The sequence below is a fragment of the Elephas maximus genome, chromosome 5 (genome assembly GCF_024166365.1).
Source record: "Elephas maximus indicus isolate mEleMax1 chromosome 5, mEleMax1 primary haplotype, whole genome shotgun sequence".
NCBI lineage: Eukaryota > Metazoa > Chordata > Mammalia > Proboscidea > Elephantidae > Elephas > Elephas maximus.
The window spans coordinates 87948055-87971150 of NC_064823.1; the positions used below are offsets into that span (position 1 = coordinate 87948055).

Genomic DNA, 23096 nt, shown 5'->3' on the forward strand with positions numbered 1-23096 from the left:
AACATATACGTAACGCATTCTGTTGGCCTGGCTGTATAAGATAAGGTGATTTCTTTCTGCCTTTGCAATCTCTTTAGTGGACTGCCTGTGATGCACATCACAATCTGATTTAATACTTAATAATAAAACTCTTTTCTTTCTTTCCTATGTTTTCTGGAGAAAAATTTCTGAATGAGCAGGAGATTTTGTTTTTCATTATTTTCCCAAAACGATGAGGGTTTAGTAGTGTTGAGAATACAGCTATACTTAAGTCCATAAATTTGTAGCATTCAAAGTTGCCAGATATGAGAGGCACACTTGGAATTAAGGGCCCCAAATGTACACAAAGTTATTTCAGTGCTGCCCAAGCTGGCTTAAGTCAGTTGCTACTAGTCTTTAAGTATGAGGAATGAAAATAAAGACCACACACTTAAAAGTACATTTGCAATTTTAATGTTACAGGAAGAGATATGTGGTTCTACATCCAGAAACAGTGGTGAAAGGCCTTAATTAATTATAAGTACAGTTAATATGATGCCATAATCTAGATCTGACATATCCAACATGAACTAACACAGAGACTATAAACAACACAGAAAATATTCCACATAATCTTCTTTTGCCTCACTAATGAAGTCTTTTCAGCAAGTATGTCAAACACATGTTGGTATTATGAGGTGACGTGACAGATGAAGACACCATGATTTTTTCCAGTCAAGCCTATGAATAAAATGAAAACATTGGATTGTCTATAAAATGAATATTCCAGAATATATATGTATATTCACACACATATAAACATATAAATATACATACTGGTCTAACAGAATATTTTTATTTATAGTTAATACTAAGGAACCCTGCTGGCAAAATTGTCAAGCACTGGGCTACTAACTGAAAGGCTGGCGGTTTGAACCCACCCAGCGGCTCTGTGCGAGAAAGACCTGGCAATCTGCTCCCATCAAGATTACAGCCTAGAAAATCCTATGGGAAAGCCCTACTCTGCCACATGGGGTCACTATGAGTCAAAATCAACTCGACAACACCCAACAACAACAACAGCATAGTTAATACTGGTTAATATTTTCTAGTGCTGATGTATTCGTTGTATAACTGACTAAATGATTGCAAATTAATAACCAAACTATACAATGTGTTATGCAAAAATAATACTTCTAGTTGCTCAAAAGGGGAAATATTTATATTTTCAGCAAAATTTGAAGGAGCCATTAAATTATTCTTAATTTCCAAGTAGTTTTTCAGCATAAATATATGATCACTTCATACCAAGTACTTATTTTAAATGAAATCTAGATGTCAGTTAAATAATTGTATTTAACAGAAAACATCCTTTTGAAGATATTTTTAAAAAGTCTCCTTAAAAGTAAACCCTTCATAATCCATCTTATTAGAAACCAGTTTATGTATAGGTTTATTTTGTGAATATTCTGGTGATTTTGTTTCCGCCTTAGAATATCCTTTTGACATTGTTTTGCTTGCAGTCTTTCTAGTTTTCTAAAAGGTCATAGTTCAGGCCTTAATCAAATGCCTCAGTTGACTTTTTCATACTACCACAGTATCATGCTTATAATTCTAATTTAACATTTACTAAACTTTTTTGCAAATGTTTTCTTTTTCTGGAACTGAGGTTAAGGAGTGTTGAGCTCACAAGTTTCCCACAGAGGAAGAGTCTTGATGAGCACTCACAAAATATAGAATGAATCAATGATGACAATGAACTGAATGTATCTATTCAGAAAATACAGCTGCAACCTCAGCTTCTTTCCATGTGAATTATATTACTATTTTTCTCACATAAGATTATTTGGAAAAGTTGTCTGGTTCTTTTCTAACATCAGAAGGGCCAAACAGACAAAAGAGAATCAAATTGTGGGACAAATGCCTGTATAAAGTAAAAAATTGCCCTCGCAATTTAATATCTCATTTGCATTTGCTTGCAGTTTAGACTCAGAAGTGGAGTGTTTGAGATGAAGTTCAGCCAAAGAGCTGGACATCTGGGTTCGAATCCTGACTCACTTTTAAATGCACTTTGATCATAGACTATTTAATTTCCCTGAGTATTGCTTTCCTAATCTACACATTGGTCATTAATGTTAACAATATTAGGAGTTTGTTATAAGCATAAAATTAATTAACATAGACAAGGGGGTTTAGAACTGCGGTCAGCACACTGTAAAAGCTCAACAAATGTCAGCTGTTATTGAATTGCTGTGGTATACTTTGTCACGTTTGCCACGTGTACTTATTACTGTACTACACATACTTTTGGTCTTGACCAAAAGTTTAAACTTAGTATATGTAGATAGAATGAAAAGAGACAAATTAAGGGAGATGGAATTTTGAAAAGGAGAAAACTTTAATATTCCAATGAAAATATTAGGAAAAAAAGGAGGTGACTCCACAAGGAGCATCTTTGATATGGATCAGACTGACTTGGGTCTATATCATGATTCTAAATCTATCATGAAAGCAAATATAATTCCAGATGAAATCTCAAAGAAAGTGATAGTGACTGCTGCTGAGAAAGTAGGCTTTAGGTGTTTCAAAAGATAAAATCTATCAATGAGTTTTTTCCAGAGAAATTACTGCAGGAAAATTTATTATAGAATACCTGTTGAACCAAATCCATTGCTGTTAAGTCTGATTCACAGTGACCCTGTGGAACAGAGTAGAACTGTCCCATAGGGTTTCCAAGTACTGGCTGGTGGATTCAAACTGCCAACCTTTTGTTTAGTAGTCAAGGTCTTAACCACTGCACCACCTGAGCTCCATCATAGAATAGCTCAAATTTTATCATTTAAACATAATTTTTCTTTGATGTTGTATTCTTAACTGAAGATTTTATTTAAAATGTTGCTCAATTTCTAGGCCTGAAGGCACTTACCCAAGGTCAAGTAGCAGCAGTTATTTCAAGAACCTTAAAAGTTCCTCTAAAAAAAGAAAGAAATTACAATACATTTATGTCACAAAGCATATTTACATCTCACTTGAACTATTTAAAACATTTTTTAGGAATCTAACATTTGAACCTAAATTATGGAATTTTTATTTTCCATAACGATAAGGAACGTATCTTTAAATGTTGCATGCTGTCTGGGAAACTCAATCATATCCAAAAATGAAAAATCAAAAACCTCATCCAGAGAATTGTCAGTTCTGGGTCTCGGCTCTAGAACTTCTGATGCCAAATCCTTCAAAGTTTATACTAAATTGTCAGCTTTCCAAATTCAATTTCTCTCTCTTCCATGTTAGGAAAAAAGCATTCTAAGTCAAAAAATCCTTATTAGAGTGTCAACTTTGGTGAAGGGGAGGACGACACACAATATGGGGGAAGTCGGCACAACTGGACCAAAGCAAAAGGGTGGTAGTTTCCTAGACACATCCAAATCCTTTGAGGAATCAAGTAGCTGGGGCTGGGGCTGGGGGCTGGGGGCGATAGTTTCGGGGGACATAAAAGAGGAAAAAAAAAAGGATTCTCATTAAATGAGCATGAACTGTTAAGTACAGCTTGAAAAGCCATTGCATTTCCTTAAATTATAGACTCCTTTGTAAAATAAAACTACTTTTATCTGTATCTTCTTTCCTCAAGGAATTTCTGTAGGAATCAAGTGAAATATGCACACACACATTTAGGGAATTAAAATCAAGTGAAATATATATGCAAACATGTAGGGAAATAAAATCCAACATAAACGAGATTATTTATCAGTATTTTTATGATTGTATATTGTTGTATTATAATTATATGATTTTTTATTTCATTTCTGGTGGCATTTTTTATTTAAATTTGTTGTAATTTCTATGTGAGAACCCTTTGGGATTTTTTTTCTTTATTTTGTTTCTTTATTTCTCTTTTGACACAAAGTGTAACTATATTTTTAAAAACTTTTTTTTTTTTCTAAATCAAACATACCAGAATGGGAAATGGGTAGGTGTTTATCTTAACAGTACGCCAAGGGCTCACAGCTGTCTGCGGTGGGTGAACGGCTTGGACAGCCTGGGGGAAGGCAAACTTTTCGTAAACCTGGTTAAGTTTTACCTAGAAACAAAGAGAATCATGAATAATTACTCAACATTTAATTACTTTCATGGTTCAAAATGAATTATAACTTTACCTATTAAGGTAATTTCTTTTTTTTCCAAACAGATCCAGCAAAAGGAGAGTTTACTTATATAAAAATAATTGTAAATCTCTCTACATTTATAGAACAAATTGCAGAATTGAAGAAACCCTGTAGTTAATTCAGGCACTCACACAAAAATGCCTAAGAGAAAAGAAGAAAACATTTGTAACAGTAAGAAGGCAAGAGGAGGATCTTTGGACTTTCCAAGGTCAGTGTCCAATTTTTCTTTTTTTTTTTTTTCATGTTTGGTTTTTACAGCCAGATAGGTTCAGCACAATTTCTCAGATTTTATTCACTGGAATCTATGACTCTGAGTCAGCTGTTGAATCTCTCTAAGGGTCACTTGCTTTGCAGGATTACGGTAAGTTAACACATAGCCAGCGTACAGCACAGTGCTGGTCACATATTTTACGTACAATGAATGTTCCCTATCTCCAACTTCTTTCTTTAAGCCTGCTCCATAAACCTTATCACAGATTATTATAGGGAATAAAAATGAAATTAAAATGGCAACTTCTCAGGAAATAATTTACACAGTTGGAATCTACTTGATGGCAGTTTTGTTTTTTTTTTTAATGAATAGAAAACTAATTTTTTTAAATTGCCAGGCAATCATTAGTGATAGATCAATGGCTATGATAAAATTGATACAATGAGAGAATGCTACTGGAATCATTTTGACATACTGTAAGGAAGGTCATCATAGCAATTGTTGATTGCCATCGAGTTGCTTTTGACTCAGGGTGACTTTATGTGTAACAGAATGAAGCACTGTCTGGTCCTGGGCCATCTTCATGATCGTTGCTATGTTTGAGTCCATTGGACTCAGCAATTAAAAAAAAAAAAAAAAAACGGTTGTTGTGAAGTCAATTTCAACTCGTAGTGATTAGAACTTGGCAAAACCAAGTAGGTTTTCAGTTGGGAGAATTACAGTTTGAAAGAATTGGAATGCACACTGGTTCTGTTTTAAAAGTTTCGGAGAAAAATTCTACAGTGTATAGGAGGATGATGTCAATAAACCTGAGTACTATTAATATATTTATTTTATCCCCAGCATTGCATAATATATTGTTTACATATTTTTACTTACATGATACTCATAGAAGGGTTAGCGCTGTATTACTAAGTTCATTTTTTAGTTGAGGATACTGTAGCTGAGAAAGACTAAGTATTTAAATGTCAAAGATATTACAAGTAGTAGAGCTGGAGTTGGAATATTAAATGTCTGACTCCAAAGCCGATGACCTTTCACGGATTAATTACAAAGACTTCTATGGTTTGAGAATAGTCATTAATAGACTTTTGTTTTTAGACATCAGGTCATGCTATGCTGTCAAAGAGAAGTTAGAGTATAGGGAGTGTTAACTATTTGCACCCCAAGCACATTACACTGGTATCTAAACTAAATCATTTGAAATTAAAATACTTATTTTGAGGTTTACATCCCCTCCAAAATCAAGTAATTGCTCCAAGCAATTTTTTTTTAAATGTTGTTGTTGTTAGTTGCCATCCAATTGATTCCAACTCATGGTGACCCCATGTGGTTAGATTAGAACTGCTTCGTAAGGTTTTCAAGGCTGTGACCTTTTGGATGCAGATTGCCAGGCCTGTCTTCTGAGACATCTCTGGGTGTGTTCAAACCATCGACCTATCGGCTAATAGTCAAGCACTTAACTGTGTTACCCAGGGACCTTTTCTTAAAATATAGATCCAAATTTGTCTGCCAAGATAATGGCTAAATAACAATAGCAACTATAATAGAATGTTTTATTTTGAATTTGATTTTAAATATTTCTTTATAATTGAATGATAAGTGATAATGTGAGGGAAGAAAATGTTCTGGAATATATTCTTTTGCTTGAATTATAAGTTTATGAAATAATTACCAGCTGTTTCAGGTATTCCATTTCTTCTTCACTCAGCTCAATTTTCTGTTAAGAATCAAAATCAACTGTTATAAAAATACAAAAGAAATCAATACTGGGTAATATTAAATGTATATAATTTCAGTGAAAATTACTTACCTCAGGGGATACTTCAGCAGATTCCTTATGGAAAGAAAGTCAAAATCAGCTCTACCTGAATGACATACCAGTAATTTATATCTAAATAGTTATAGTAGAGATCTACAGATAACTGGATGATTGAGAGCCAATTCATTACTCATGAGAAATACAGTCTTAATTACTGAATAAAGGATTAAGAATTGAATGAATTAAAACATTCATTATCAGAGCACACACTCTTGTTAATATAGTGGCACATTCCTGAAGATATGTGTTATTGCAAAATCTTTATCTGTGTACATTGTTCAAACAATGACAAATGATTAGATAGTAGGCAGGCAACACAATGAGCACATAGGCTAGGTGAGGTGGGAGGCAAACTAAAGCCTGCTGGCCTTTCCAGGCATGGCCATGTGCTCTCAGGTTGAGACTGATTCTTGAGATTGAAAGAAAGGATAAAACATGGTTCCTAAAGCACTAAATTGGAAGACCTTGGGCTTTGCCTGAGGCCTCAAGACTCTGGGCTACAATCTATGCTTCACGCTCTCCCAGGACATTTCCCATTGTGCTCACCACTTGGCTATTTCTACCACAGCAAGTGGTTCTTATTCTAGTTACCTATACAACTCATCTAACCCACTCAGTATTCAATTTCCTAATTGATATTTAAAAAAAAAAAAAAAAGTTGCCGTAGAGGTGATTCCAACTTGGGAGACTAAAACTAAGGTAAAAGCAATTGGAAAGCTCTGATTACATATAGGTCTGTTTTTAAAAAACTCAGTTTCCAAAGTATCAGGCTATGATATACATTAGCCGAGAGCCTGGAATGGGACAGCTAATGTTGAGTAAGTGACAGTTACGTTTAGATCCCAAAATGACTTTGAATTGAGTACTTTTTTTTACAGTTTTTCTTTTATTTCTCGTGTGTATTTTAATGTGACTTTGTTAACAGGATACCAAAAAACCAAACCAAACCATTGCCATAAAAGAATAGCAGGTACTAATTTGTTGAAATAAGCATACATCACAGAAAAGTGTTCTATTCGTAGATGAATGGATTGCTTTTTTACTTTCAGTGAAAGTGTCACTTACCTCGCTAGATGAGCTTCGAGGAGAATCCTTGAGAAATTAAAAAAAATAAAAAAAGACAAAAATCTGAAGACTAAGGTCAATTGAGTTAGCAGCATTATTATTTTTAAATATCAATAATATGACAGAACTTTTCGTGTAACCAATATGATCATTAGTATGACAAGTAAAAATAACGGTACAATTTTTTTTCCAACAATTGTAAAAGTAGCTTTTCATTAGAAAAGTGAAAAACATGTAAGAGACAAGTTAGATAGAAATGAAAGTATCTTAAGTGAGAGAATTAAGAACAATTGAAGGAAATGCAAATAGGGGCCGTATAAACATCGTGTTTTTACGTAAAAACAACAAAAAAGCATACCGTATCTTCCTACTAAAATTTTAAATCAAATATAGCTACATAAATATAAAAATACTTACCATATCAATAACCTTCTTTAGGGTTTCCTTAAAGAAAATAAAGAAGGATTAAACAAACTGTTTCCTATGTAATGGCTATACAGAATTTCCTCTTGGATATAGAGAGAAAAATCCCTCTTCCATCAAGTGAAGAATAAGAAGGAATTTATTTCCATTGTTTGAATGATATATGAGTTCTCCCAAGTTTGAAGGATGTAATTGAGTTCCCCAATTAGTAGGAACACACAACTAGTGTTTCATTGGATTGTAACCTTGAAGTGGAATGGAATTTTCCTTCTTTTACTCACTGTTTTACTCTTTCACTCACCCCAAGATTTAAAAATCATGTAAGGGACATAAAAAAATAAAACCAAACCCACTACTATTGAGTCAAATACTAGTCATAGTGACCCTATAGGACAGAGTAGAACTGCCTCGCAGGGTTTCCAAGGCTGGTGGGTTTGAACTGCCAACTTTTTGGTTAGCAGCTGAGAGCTTAGCTGCTGTGTCACTAGGGCTCCTTGGTAAGGGACATCCCCTACCCCATTGCTGTCAAGTTGGTTCCAACTCATAGCGACCCCTTAGGACAGAGTAGAACTTCCCCATAGAGTTTCCAAGGAGCAGCTGGTGGATTCGAACTGCTGACCTTTTTGTGAGCAGCCAAGCTCTTTAACCATTATGCCACCAGGGCCCCGTAAGGGAGAGAGGGCTTGCTAACTATGTATTTCTGAAAAGATTGAATATATTCATAATATTAATTTTTTTAGCTTATTAAGGAACATTTTAAAGAGTACTGTGTTTATTTTGGAAACTCTGGTGGCCTAGCAGTTAATAGCTACGGCTGCTAACCAAAAGGTCAGCAGTTCCAATCTACCAGGTGCTCCTCGGAAACCCTATAGGACAGTTCTATTCTATCCTATAGGATCGCCATGAGTCAGAATCAACTCAACGGCAACGGGTTTGGTTTTTTGTTTAGGTATTTATTTTGAAGTACACTAAATATGTGCATGTATATCAAAGAAGATATTTAATTCTGTGATTTAGATATTCTTGTTAGTTGCCATGGAGTCAGCCCCGACTCATAGCAATCCAATGCACCATGGAAGAAACACTGCCTAGTCCCATGCCATTCTCATGATCACTTGTGAATTGGATCGTAGCGATTCACAGGGTTTTCACTGGTTAATTCTCAGAAGTAGGTCACGAGGACTTTCTTCCTAGTCCATCTCAGTCTGAAAGCTCTGCTGAAAGCTGTTCAGCATCATGGCAACACTCAGCCTCCTCTGCGAGGCAGGTGGTGGCTGCTCCTGAGGTGTATCTGTTGGGAATCAAACCCCAGTTTCCTGTATGAAAGGTTGAAAATCTACCACTCAGTCACCAATTCCCTCAATGTGGTTTAAATACTCTTTATATAAAATTTCCATTAGAATAAATTTTAAGAAAAATATTAGGTAATTATTTGCTTAGTAAACAGATATAATAATAATAAATGAAAATAATTCTGGGAATTTATAAAAATGAAAACCACCAAATGGTAAAATCTCCATTCCTCGTAGGAATTGGAGAACCTGGGTCCTACTTATGTTTCTGCAAAATAAATGACATTTATTTATAACCATAACAAAATAAAAAAATATACCTTAAATAATTAATTTTAGTAGTTATGACTTACTTCCTGAGAGATGCTGGTAGGTTCCTTAGAAAAAGAAATAATACATATTTATAACCATAACAAAATAAAGAAAATTGCTTCAAAAATTTATTTAATTTTAGTAGCTGTGACTTATTTTCTGAGATATGCTGGTAGGTTCCTTAGAAAAAGGAGTAAAACATTTAAATTACTTTCCCATTCAAATGTTATTTTTCCCCCATGCAGTTTCTCTTTTTTTTCACCGATGATATAAAAAATAATAAAACCAGGCAAATTGTTGGGTGAAATTCCCAGCGTATTTAAGCATTTATGTTATGTACCCATCAGCAGGAACATTTTGGGAAATTAGCATTTAATGTACAAACTTGAGGAATCCAGAGCCATAGAATGGATTCTTCACACTTTGTTCACAAAACAGAGGAGGTACACCATGACCCCTGGATTGGTATCATTATTATTCAGCGATCACTAGCAAAAGAAGTGCTATTGCACATTTTTGCTAGGGTCTGGCAGTACACAAATCTAATCTGGCTAATCTTGAATGTGTGCAGTTTTGGTGCACTATCCTAAAGGCTTCTTATCATTGAGTCACTTTTATTTTCATTTTCTCTAATTCTAAAATCTAGTTTATACATGAAAATAAAACTTTAGGAGAAAGACCAGTCTTTCTCAATATATAAAGACAGTACAGCCTCAACATTTGCTACTGAAGACCGATATTTTGTCTTTGCAGGAAAATGCCTTACCTTATTGGAGGAGTCGTCCTCTTTGTCCTGCATAAAGATGAAAAATAAGTTTCAGTTTGATGGCCTAATCAAACGGTCAAGTCTAATATCTGTCTTTCTAAGAAAAATTTAATTGAATTAGGGTCTGCTTTGCAAAATCCTTATGGTTTTGTACAATGGTAATACACAAATGACTGTGAACTTGGAAGAAATTCTGGTTCTAGTTAATGTATTTATTACAGTTTTGTTTTGTTTTTACTCTGATGAGTAGTATCTGGGGTCTTAAAAGCTTGTGAGTGGCCATCTAAGATACATCTACTGGTCCCACCCCATCTGGAGCAAGGGAGAATGAAGAAACCAAAGACACAAGAGAAAGATTAGTCCAAAGGACTCATGGAACACGACTACACAGCCTCCATCACACTGAGTCCAGCACAACTAGATGGTGCCCAGCTACCACCACTGACTGCTCTGACAGGTATTTATTACATTTTAGGAGCTGGTTCAGGTGTTGGGTTATAGACATTAATGTTACCACCTTTTAAAATAGAGAATAATATATGTGGAATGCCCAATGTTTTAATATAATGATACTACAATGATAGAATCCATAGGGAAGGAAGTATATATTCAGCTTTATGATAAATGCTGAAAATGATAATATTGGGCAAGTGTCCTCAATCAAAGATAAGTATAAGCTGAACATTAAAGCATTTTTCTTGATATAAAAAATGAAAATAAAAATCCAACTGTGGCAAAAGTACTAGCTAGTATACTAGTTAACTGCTAGTGGCACAACTTGTAGCTGAGTAAAAATATTTTATTAAAAGGACTCTTGGGGTCAACTACTGAATAAAAAGATACAGAAGACAGCGGTTAAGACTAGCAGAACCTAAGTGAGAAAAAACTACTGTTGCATGTCAAGTTGATAACTGAAATACTTTTCCTTAAATTGTATGTATTGCATATGCAATTCTCCACTTTAGCTTTACCACTAAATTTGCTTTAAAGACAAGAAGACACCAAAGTTAGCTAGAACATATGCCTAAAATACAGGGATGAATGAAGTAGCAAAGACTGAGAATAGTAGGTAAATGTTGATCTTTTGAGATGTAGATTTTGGGGGTTAAGAAGGGATTGATATATGGTCTCTTACTCTTTGCTAGGTGTGGGATAAGGGATGAATTATAAATTATTCCTTAAAATGATGATGGTAATATTATTGCTATGTTACATATATATAGTTATTTTTACAATAAAATCACTTAAGCTTTTTCACTTATGTAATCTAGTAAAATGATTTTTTTACTTTTTTTGTTTTGCAAAAAAATCACGTAAGCGCTTTCACATATATTCTCTGGTTAATCCTACTTGTTTTGTGGAGAAAATATTGTAATTAGATCTTCATGTATAAGAAAATGTCTTTCATAGAAACGATATTGTTTTGCAAGGAACTTGTCTAGTTACCACTCAAATCCAGGACTTTTGCTTAATATCTTCGTCTGTCAGATTCTTGGTCCGTATATGACTATTAGATATTCCAAACTATTCCTATCAAGAATGGTGAAATTCTAGGCAGGTTTGAAGGTTGATTTTGGAATCCACAATTGTAGCTGTGAACGTTGCACATACTGCCAAAGGGCTACGCGAGGCCAAGGTAATCACTCCCCGCCAATTCAAAGCTATATGGAGTGCAGTGTATGCTTTCACCTATAACTGTAACCTCTCCACTACTGCAGTGAACATAATTTATAAACCATGAGGGATAGTGAGCTGACTTCCTCATCCTATTTTTGACAGGGTTACTGTTTCATTTGACTGATTAATAGCTTAGTATCACATAGATAATCTATTGTCTTTGTGGCTCAACTCTGTCACCTTGTGGACATAAGAGATAAAGATTTAAGGTACTTCGGGAAAAAATGGGTTTTGACCTTCAGGATGCTCCTTAGGCATCCTTAGTATGAAATGGTTATTTATTTATTTTTCTTAGTGATGGGGATGGTATCTTTAACTTCTAAAGAGTCTCCTAGGAAAATCGTTCGTATCCAAGAAATAGTATAATGATTTGCCCAAAGTAACATAGTTCGTTCAAGGCAGGTCTGGGACTCAATCCAGGTCTTCTGTCTCTAAATCTCATATTGTTTATAATGCAGTGCCTGCTTTCTACATTCGGTTTCCACTTATTCCTTGTGTTTGAAAAAGTTCCCTAAGTAAAACAAGGTTTTATGAAACAAAGTGACTTTATTAATTAGAACTTTAGCAAGTGATTTCATTTCTTTAAATTTCAGTGCCTTTTATAAAATGGAGATGATGTTCTCTACCTCTGCGTACCTCAAAGATTTGCTGTTAGTTTCAAGTAAAATGACATTTAAGTAAATCTTAGGACATTTGAGTTCAATTTTTTAATAGTATTTGGACTAAATCATTTTTTGGGCTCCATTTCCGTCCTAGAAAATTTTATTTAAATGTGTTTTACTTTTTACATTAAAAGTGTTTAAGACCTTTCGCTCATGAATTTAATTATTCTTTCTTTTATATGAAAGCAAGAAGAAAACAGACAAATGCAGAACTCACCAGAACAGGAGCAAGACGGAAGGTCTTTGTCTTCATGTGAGTCCATGGGTTCATGACCGTCTGATATTGACGATAAGCCTGGCGATACTGGGGAAAGTTCAACTCATCGTAAAATTCGTTTATTTTGTTCCAGAAGGAAAGAAAGGTAACAGTATTTAAACAAGCATTGAATTTCCTTCACTGGTCAGGGAAGATCTGGACAAAACCAAATGAATTAGAACTTTATTCAGATCATGTCTAAGTGATGGTAACTTGATCAAGGAAAAGCAGAGTTTTTAAGATAAAAATTCACTGTAACAGTGTCTACATTCATCAAGTGAATTGCAGAATTCAAAAAATCATGTTCATGCAGGTTTCCAGATCAAAATGACTGATTGTAAAAAGTAAATGAGTGTGTTAAGAGTGTCTCAGCTTGTCTTCCCCCCCTCCCTGCCCCCGTATCTGGTTGAAAAAACCGGATACTTGGAGTCAGAGAGAAGGAAGCTTAGATATTCCCATGACCCTGGGTTGGTTCCTTGATCTTTCAGAGCACCACTTACCTTCAACTGTTATTTAAATTGATATATATGGAGTGGTCTGTGGCACAGTTCTTCTTCGATATTTATTAAATGTTGAGATAATATTTGCATATCAGAGTAACAATAGGAAAAAGCATTTTTTATCCTAAATTTGGTGTTAAACATCGCATTGAGAAGAAATAACAAGTGATCATTTGGGAGAAGAAAGAGTAAAGAATAAAATATACTCTCTTGCTTGAAGCAATAAATTGTATTAAAAACTTACCAGCTGTTTTAGGTAGATTTTTTCTTCATCAGTCAGCTCACTTTTCTGTTAAAAGTAAAGACCATGTTAGAAAAATAAAAAAGTAAAAACAGTCAATGATATTAAATTAATTTTATTTGAATGATAATTATTTACTTTAGTTCAGCAGATTCCTAAAGGAACAAAGTGAGAAATAGCTTTACCTAAATGTCATAGAGTATTTGTCTAAATAATTTTAGTACAATGTTAGATAGAGACTACAGGGCTTAAATAAAAAAAAACCACTGCCTTCGAGTAGATTTTGACTCATAGTGACCCTAGGACAGAGTAGAACTGCCCCCACAGAGTTTCCAAGGAATGCCTGGTGAATTTGAACTGCCAACCTTCTGGTTAGCAACTGTAGCTCTTAACCACTGCACCACCAGGGTTTACAGGGCTTAAGTCACTAGCATTGAGAAATCAAGTCATTTATTGAGAATTAAATAAGTGAAAATATTTATCATTAGAACTCTAACTTAATAACGTGACTAAAATATTTTTTTTTCAAAGATTTTTATCATCTCTACATTATTCAGACAATTTCATATGTCTACATAATGTAGGTAGGTGCCTGAAAACAAGCAAAATAGGCCTGGTGAGATGTGTAGCAAACTAAACCTTCCGTGTTCTTTCATGAAGTGACAAGCATGGCTGAAGCTGTCTGTATGAGACTAAGACTTCCTTACAGAAAGGGTCAGGCATGGCACTGGCTATGAAGAATTTATGCATCACCCCAGCCTACAAGTCTCTGGACCAGGACCCATAAACCCATAATCACACTTCTTACCCTTCCAGGATGCCCTCACACTTTCGCTCTTTCTACCAGAGAAGGTGTTTCTTGTACCTGGGATCTATTCAACTCTTAACCTGAACCCTCATTCAAGTCCCTTCAAACACGGTTCTCAAAGTTTGATGTGCATCAGTTATCCCCTAAAAAAAAAAAAAAAAAAAAAAAACCCTTCTAAAATACAGATAGGTTGGCTCCAACCTAGAGTTCCTGATTCGGTAAGTCTGGAGTGGGGCCTAAGAATTTGCCGTTCTAATAAATTTCTAGGTGCTGATGCTACTAATCTGGGGGCCATCTTTAAACAATATTAAGAGGGTCACCAAAGTGAATCTATGGTGAAGGCAATTGGCAAGCTCTTGATTTGCCACAAACCCCAAAAAAAACAAACCCAGTGCCGTTGAGTCGATTCTGACTCATAGCAAGAGACCCTGTAGGCTTGCTTTAAAATGCAGTGTCCTATAGAGTCACATACACATTTTCTAAGAGAATGGGGTGGAATGAATAATGCCTCTTGTAAAAATAGTCAATTTCAGCACTGAAAAATGAGTCATGTGTAGGGTTTTTCCATTATCTCCCATGACTGTTGGATTTGCTATAATTTATCAAATTATTTTATAGTAATACCAGAATGTTATTTCTTGAAAGAAGCGGTTCTTTGATTTTAAAAGAAACAGTACCTTACCTCACTAGATGAACTGCTAGCAGATTCCTTGAGAAATAATAATGAATAATGATAAAAATCTGTTAAACCAGGTGAAATTGAATCCTCAACATTATTCCTTGAATATCAGTAATTACTTCTTGATTGGCATGAAAAGTCAAAAGAAGAACTGAAATAAAACCAAAAAAATCATGTTTCTTAGCTACTCATTGCTAATTACTTTCAGAAAATAAGTGGGGGGAATAAACATTACCTGTTATTTATATAGAAGTATCTCAATTATGAGAATAAGAGCAAATTTAGGGTAACAAAATAAAGTGGGCAGAGTGAAATTATCACTCTTAAGCAATACAAAATTTTTTTTTCTGATTTATTAGCTGACAATTTTTCTAGATGATCTACCTGCTACTATTAATATTTAATATTAGGTATTAATAACATCAATCAAATATAGATCAAATGAATAAAAATATCTCACCATTTCATCTATCTTCTTTGTGACTTCCTGAGTAAAAGTTATTTAAAAGACATAATTATATTTATTATTAATAAATAATAAATAAATTATTTAAAAGACATAATATACTGACTGTAGAGAGCCATCCCATCTTCCACTAAGAGAGGCATAAAAATGGATTTATGTCCATTGTTTGGGTTTTGTGCAATTTATAGCAAAATTTTCTAACTGATACTAAACATGCCAAGGGTGGAAAGCTGGAATATGAAGAGAAAGATTTTGCTTGTTGAATTCACCGTTGTATCCTCAGACCCCAGGAGACTGTCCAGGGCATAGTTCTTCTTCAACAAATATTTGTTAAATAGGCAGATGAATATACATGATTAATTAGGCAGTACTTTAGAATAAACTTAAAAAATAATAATAATTCATTTATTTTAATGTATATTACAAAACACATAATTAAGTCATCAAATCTGTGATTGTGGTAGTGATTATATATAGTTTCTATTAAAATCAAGTTTATTTAAGTTTAAAAGAGAGTCAATTTTGATAAAAACATTAAATATAGTTTAAGTAATTAAAATCACACAGTCACTAGGTCTCTTGAGAACTGGAGAAGTATTTAGTCGATAGTTGATTTCTACACAAATAAATCTTCAACTGAATTATTCGTTGAATTAGGACAAGCCTATGTTTTTGGCCTCGTTTTCAAATTCTATTGTTTGACATTTAATACATTTTCCATCTATGATAATTTAACTTTTTTTTTGTGTGTGTGTGTGCCATGGAGTCGATTCAAACTCATAGCAGCCTTATATGACAGAATACAACTGCCCCATAGAGTTCCCTAGGCTGTAATCTTTACAGGAGAAGATCGCCAGGTCTTTTCTCCCACAGAACCACTGGTGCATTTTGGATGGCTGACCTTTTGGTTGGCAGCTGAGTGCTCAACCATTGCACCACCAGGGCTCCTTAATTTCAACTTTAATCAAAGCAATATAATATTTCTACTATACATTATGGTTAGATTTCAAATCACAGTATTATACCTCATGGGATTTGGAATGAATATTCTTGAAAAAAACACAACAAAACAAAACAAAGAGTAAGTGTTGATTAAGTCTTGATTTGAGAGGGACTTCTCATTTACTGTGATTCCTATATAGAATTTTTTAAAATTAATATAAAATGGTAGCTAAGAAAATACAAAATGATGACCAGATTCAGGAAGGGAATCAAAGACCATAAATAAGAACTCCTTTCAGAAACATGCTATTTTGAAAACAAGGTTCATAAATAGACCACAAATATGTTTTCCTGGGATCCTTTTCATCTAATTTCACAGTAATTAAGATGATGAAAATATCACCTACTTCATGCTCAGTGATGAAAAAAATAATACTATAGGCACATGTTAAGATGACTTAACAATGGATAGAAAATAGATCCCACCAATAGAACAAAAAGGCAATAATAGATTAATTTTACATTTCTGATCTGGAAGACCACATTATTATCCTACTTATACTTCTGCAAAATAAATAATATTCATTTTATTGCCATATAAACATGATAGATTATTTCAAAACATATTTAATATAAAAAATTATGACTTACTTCCTGGTAGATGCTATCAGATTTCTTAAGAAGTTGGTAATATGATTTTATTTTTTATTTATATAAAATTTATTCATCCTATCTGAAGAATATCAATCCACACTCATTCTCCAAGTAATTCAATATAAAATACTTATTCTTTGCCTGAATTACAGAGTAAACTTGACTCCCCAATTTTTAAAAATGAGCTACACAGCCAGAGAACAGGACAATTATTTGGGAGACATAGAAGGTGCCTTAGATATCTGTTAAGTGCTCATGAGCGAGAAGGCATTTAGAAATTAGCATTTAATGTAGATACGGACGTGCATGAAGAATGGATACCTGTCATTGCATTCACAGGATATCAAATGCTCACTGTTACTCTGTATTAATATGGATATTGAATGACTGACCGTTGGAGAGCAAGTGTAAAAGTGCACAAATCTAATCTTGGTATACTTGGATGCATAGATTTTGGGTTACTATCTCCAAACTTTTTAGCCATGGTTGCATTTCAATTTTTAAAATTTTTTTTAATGATTTTATATCTAGTGCTATTGGTCACAAAAATGAGTGTAAAAACTTACTCTATGTTGTTAGGTACCAGGAATTGTGATCATAATAAAGTACCTTACCTCACTGGATGAGAGGTGCTTCATCTCCTATGTATAAACAAACAAACAAAAATTAAAAAAACAAAAGAAACACAAATGTAACTTTTATGACTTATTTAAAGCTGCCAAGTTGAATCTCTGTCTCTACTCTTTACTGGGAAGGGAATTTTAAACAACTGTTTATGGGGGAAATTTAGTGGAATAGAGTTTCCTTTGAAAAGTCATCTTAGTTTCAAACATGATCAATAAACAAGCATAACATTATTCTTAAGTTTCCAGAAAACTCTGCCACAAGTAGTATTTTAGTATCCTAATCTTGCTAGTGGCACCTCTTTATTTTTAGCTGAGTTAATGTGTCTACTAAAAGAAAAGATTGAGACCAACTACCAAACTGAAAGGAGACTGTTGTTACATCTCAATGTAAGAGAGAAGAAGCAATTGATTTGCGATAATATTGACCTCTAAACATTGTTCTCTTCCTTTTTTTTTTTTTTCATTTTGATATAACTTGTTCATATAAGGAATGGAATTCTTACCTTAAGTTTACTCTTCAATAGCTACAAATTTAAGAAGGCACAAATGCCTATCTGTGTATATCTCTTCGATGTGGGAATGTGTGTTGTAGCAAAGAACCGAACACCATAATCAGAGTGACCTTATGGGGAGAGTGAGATGTTGGGTGAGAAGGAGTTGGATGGTGTGTTCTTTTTCGGGATGATGGTAGTAATAATGTTGATAGAACAGAATTACATAAACAGTAATATTTGTGTGTATGTATATATATATATGTATGTGTGTGTGTTAACAAAGCATTTTCACATTTATTATCTTGTTACAGACACATTATTTTGTGACCTGAATATTGTTATTATAACCTCAGGAGTTTGGTGAGTAATTTACAAAGTAACCACTTAAATTCAGGCCTGTGAACTCCATGCTCTGTCACATGTCCTTGTTTGTATTTTATCATCGTTGTTTCTGAATAATCAAGACAGTAAAACAAGAATGGTAAAATCTTTCCTCACTTTACTGACAGCTGATGTAGTAATCACAGATCATAGTGGTGGGACCTGCTTATACTTCCAGAGACATGCTAGGGGAGTGAGGATAGTCCTCTAAAAAATTCAGACTTCTCAAACATAGATGAAGGGAAATATATGCCTTTTCTCCTATAACTATAGCCTTTGCAACACTATAGTGAAGACATTCATAGAAAGTTTGTTTACCTTCACATTCTATGTAAAACAGGGTCAACACACTCTTTGATCACAAATAGAAAGGTCACACACTTACAGTAGTCTCTCTTCACTGAGACCCACCCTGAGAGCTTCTGCAAGCAGTAAAGGCTCACTCTCTTAAGCTTTTAAGACTAGATCCCCTACGTGTTCCGTTATGCTTACATGCTTTGCCAGAGCAACAGCCAGAAGGCAGATAAAGATGAAGAACCTCATGTTTACTTGGCCCTGTAAAAAATATATATAGAAAGTCAGTAATAGATTTTCTCTCTTAAAATTACATATTCTATTCTAACTGTATTACACATTTTTATAAATAAATAGATATTTTTTTCATTTGCTATTTATCTTTGTACCAGTTAATGGGGTAAGGACAATGAAGGTTAATAAAGATTCTTTTGAGAAATTCATGATTACGAATATGAGCTTCTTTGATTTTTTTTTTTTTTTTTAACAGAGCATAATGTAAAACCTTGACTGCTAAAATGGGGAAAATTCTTTCAAGTACAGCTAGTTCATAGGATTATCAATCCTAATTACAATTTAAGGAGCTTTGGGTGGCACAGTGGTTAAAGCAGTTGACTGCTAACTGAAAGGTTGGCAGTTCAAAACTACCAGTGGCTCCTTGAGAGGAAGAAGTGGCAGTCTGCTTCCATACAGGTTTAAAGCCTTGGAAACCCTATGGGGTCACTATGAGTCAGAATCAGCTTGATGGCAGTGGGTGGGTGGAGCAGTGGTTAAAGTGCTTGACTGCTAACTGAAAGGTTGATGGTTCAAACCCACCAGCTGCTCCATGGAAGAAAGCTGGGTCAGCCTGCTTCCATCAAGATTTACAGATTTGAAAACCCTATAGCGCAGCTCTACTCTGTCCTGTAGGGTCACTATAAGTTGGAATCCATTTGATGGCAATGGGTTTGGATTGGGTTTTGGTGGTGCAGTGGTTAAGCACTTGCTGCTAACTGAAAGATAAGTGGTTTGAACCCACCAGCTGCTCTGTGGAAGAAGGATATGGCAATTTGCTCCTGGAAACCCTATGGGGGCAGTTACGCTCTGTCCTATAGTGTTATTATGAGTCAGAATCAACTTGATGGCAATGAGTGTGCATGTATATGTAATTACAACTTATTTATTTATATATCCATTCATTCAACGAATATTTCCTACCACATGCTGGGTAAAAAAAAAAAAAGTTTTTTTTTTTTTTTAAATGCTGGGTAGGGGGTGAAAATAATCATTATAATCTGCTAGTGCATGCTATTTCTGTAATCTCCAGTGACAGGCATTTTATAATAAATGATTACCAGATGAAAAATACAGTAGGAAGTCATTTTTAAATCAGATTTAAGTTGAGCCAAAACCTGCAGTCTGGCTCAATCATAAAATAAGAAATAGTGGGTGAGAATAACACCAAATCCGGTGTCAGGAGTCCTGCTAAGCCCAGGTCTACCTGGGACTGGTGGCTGAACCCTGAGCGGTACCTGACTTTACACATCCAGCAAATGAAAGGCTTGACTACATGATTTCTACACGATCTCCTCCAGCTTGATTAGTATCCATTTCTACGGCTATAAACAAAGTCACAAGGTTTTTTTTTTTTTTTTTTTTTAATCAATTTAACTTCTTTTCCCTGTGGCTAAAGAAATAAGAAAAAAGTTTAAATAAAGTCATTCTAGCACTCATTAACTACATATTCAAAATCCATTAGCTATAATTAAAGGGTAATTTTTATTTTCACCCATACAGTACTAAAATGCTTTTATGATCTATACCCATGCAAATATATAGAGTTTGTACATACAGGCATTAAATTGTTGGTCTTCAATTTTCCACTGGATAATTTTAAAATAATTTTTCAGTCCTATAGTTTAAAATGTCTCAGTCTTACACTGAGTAATAGCATGTAGTTGATGATAGATTCATGTACTCTTATGAGGTAAAAATAATATTTTCATGCAGACAATATGCACCGGACACATTTCACATTGGCTAAGAAAGATTTGTTTAAAAGTATAAGATGATATATTTCATTGCCTTTTGCTCAATATCTGAAATAAATATATCAGATATAGCTGTTTCCCAATCAAATTTACTTAATGTTAGTATATTACATCCAAACCAAAAACCAAACCCAGTGCAGTCGAGTCGATTCCAACTCATAGATAGGTGAAAGAAATTGAAACATGGAAAAATGTTCATTGACAATTTAAGAAATATTCTTAACACGTTAGGCAAGGAAACTTCAAATAGCTGCAGTTACCAGCAGCTGCTATCTGGCAAACACTGTGCTAGACATCTTGCAAATATCTGTAATCTTCAGTATAAGAATTTAAGTAGGTATGTTTGCCTCCAGGTTACAGATGAAAAAAGAAGTCCAAGAAATCACACTTAGAGTAAGCCTTTGCTAGAGTTCTAGAAGCCTGATTCTTTTGGTCCTGCCTTCAGAATAAATCCTCGAAACTTCGTGAGACAGAATGTCATGATAAACAGTTCCCTGTATCTATATATTAACTGTGTCTAGAAAAAAAAAAAAAAAAAACTATAAAGAAGATAAATGAGAAGCATGTATTAATTAAAATAAAATTTCTCAAAACAATTTATAGAACAAAGATATTGGTACCCTCACAAATGCTATTTTGATTTTTACTTTGAAGGTTATTAATAGGTTTTATAGTATCTTTTCAGAAGTGCATGGTGTGAGAGAGAAAGAGAATATATGAAACATTACCTTGCTTTCAATGTGGAAGACCAGAGGACTAGGTGGTGGATGATCTGAGATGGGTTTTCTCAATGTTATTTATACCTTGTTTCTCCAATTCCTGTGGTTTAAATACCTAATAGGGCATTTGAATTCTAAGAAGCCACTATGATTAGAAATTGTTTTTCTTCCCAATTTTTGTTCCACCAGTTCCAAGGAGTGCTTTAATACATTTTGATTTAGAATATGATAACAGGAAATAAAGACATTACAATGGATAATGAATATCTGTATTTTATGAGTAGGTTCCCCTCTGGCATGAACTACTTATTTGATTCAAGATAATTTTTTCCCCCTTCTTTCCAGAAATCTCTTTTTCACTTATAAGGTTAAGGCATTTTGGACAAAAATAGAGGTTCTCCAATGCCTTCCTGGTTCTAAGATCTCTTGAATAAATATTTGAAATGACTTGCATAATTCACCTTTCTCTCTGGGTTCTGCATCTGGAAAATGGTTATAATAATAATACGTAATCTATCTCATACTGTTGCAAGTTTAGCAACAATGTGTACTAAGAGGATTGGTATTTCTATGGAAACTACTGAAGTAGAAGTTACAAATCTTGAAACTATATTGACCATACCCATTGCTGTCGAGTCAATTCTGACTCATAGTGACCCTACAGGACAGAGTAAAACTGCCCCCACAGGGTTTCCAAGGAGTGCCTGGTGGATTCAAACAGCTGACCTTTTGGTTAGCAGCCATAACACTTAATCTCTACTTAACCGCCAGGATTTCCATACTGACCATAGAGGTGTATAAAGTAGGGACAGGTGTATGAAAATTAAGATATGGTGGAGACTATGACCTCCCTAAGAGTGCGATTCTCCTCTAAAGGGAATAGTTAATACTCAGCTTCAGTAATTTTGACATAAAATTTATATCTCCAATGTCTCCACATCTTCTAATTTTTAAGGGTAAGATAAGAGTCTAAATATTTAAGCAAAATTTGCTTTTTTATATGTTATCAAGTAATTCAAAATGTTTTAAAATACCATGTGGGCCAAACAAAAACAACATACTGAATTTTGCCTAAGTGCCACCCGTTTGAGGCCTCTGTGCAAAATGTCTAGTTACAACTGTTAGCATTTATTGGGGAATGAGTCATTTTAGAAAGCCAAATATGCTGATGAGCTGGACATTCAGGGTCTAAACATCAAAATTCTTATCATTGTGTGTTTTTCTAAAATTTATCACACATATCATGACATTTTCAGACAATAGAGAAGAACAGTTATTTCACAGGGAATTTATTAGCCATTGACTGATAAAGGAGATTCTCCTAAAGTCATATTCTCCTGCATTTCAAAAAAATCTAATTTTATGTTTTTTTGTTGCTGACATTTAATTATATTTCCTTAGTAAAAAGGAAATTTTTGTTATTATTTTTCTCATGTTGTGTTACTATTTTGAAAAGTTTTTTTTTTTCTTTTTTTCACATGTTTCATAATACAGAGATCACAGAATTTCACGAAAAAATTCTGCAGCTAAGATTATTTTTCATGTAATTCCAATAGTGGGTAAACATTCCCTGTGCCTTCAGAAGAAATTTACTATAATTTCTTTTTACATGGATATTTAAATGCTTGCTTGCAAGTTACACAATTTTCATG

General features: G+C 34.0%; 1 protein-coding gene across 1 annotated transcript; it reads right to left on the reverse strand.

Moving 5' to 3' along the window:
• Positions 1-467: 467 nt before the first annotated feature.
• On the reverse strand, positions 468-21479 carry LOC126077144 (alpha-S2-casein-like). The gene is made up of 16 exons (XM_049886187.1): positions 21454-21479; positions 18894-18956; positions 17515-17541; positions 15299-15325; positions 14842-14868; positions 13355-13399; positions 12572-12658; positions 10016-10042; positions 9291-9314; positions 7640-7666; positions 7223-7249; positions 6149-6172; positions 6011-6055; positions 3914-4039; positions 2885-2930; positions 468-699 (listed from the first exon to the last, which is right to left on the reverse strand). The coding sequence occupies exons 2-15, from the start codon at positions 18942-18944 to the stop codon at positions 2919-2921; spliced, it is 576 nt and encodes a 191-aa protein (XP_049742144.1). The 5' UTR covers positions 18945-18956; positions 21454-21479; the 3' UTR covers positions 468-699; positions 2885-2918.
• Positions 21480-23096: the final 1617 nt, after the last annotated feature.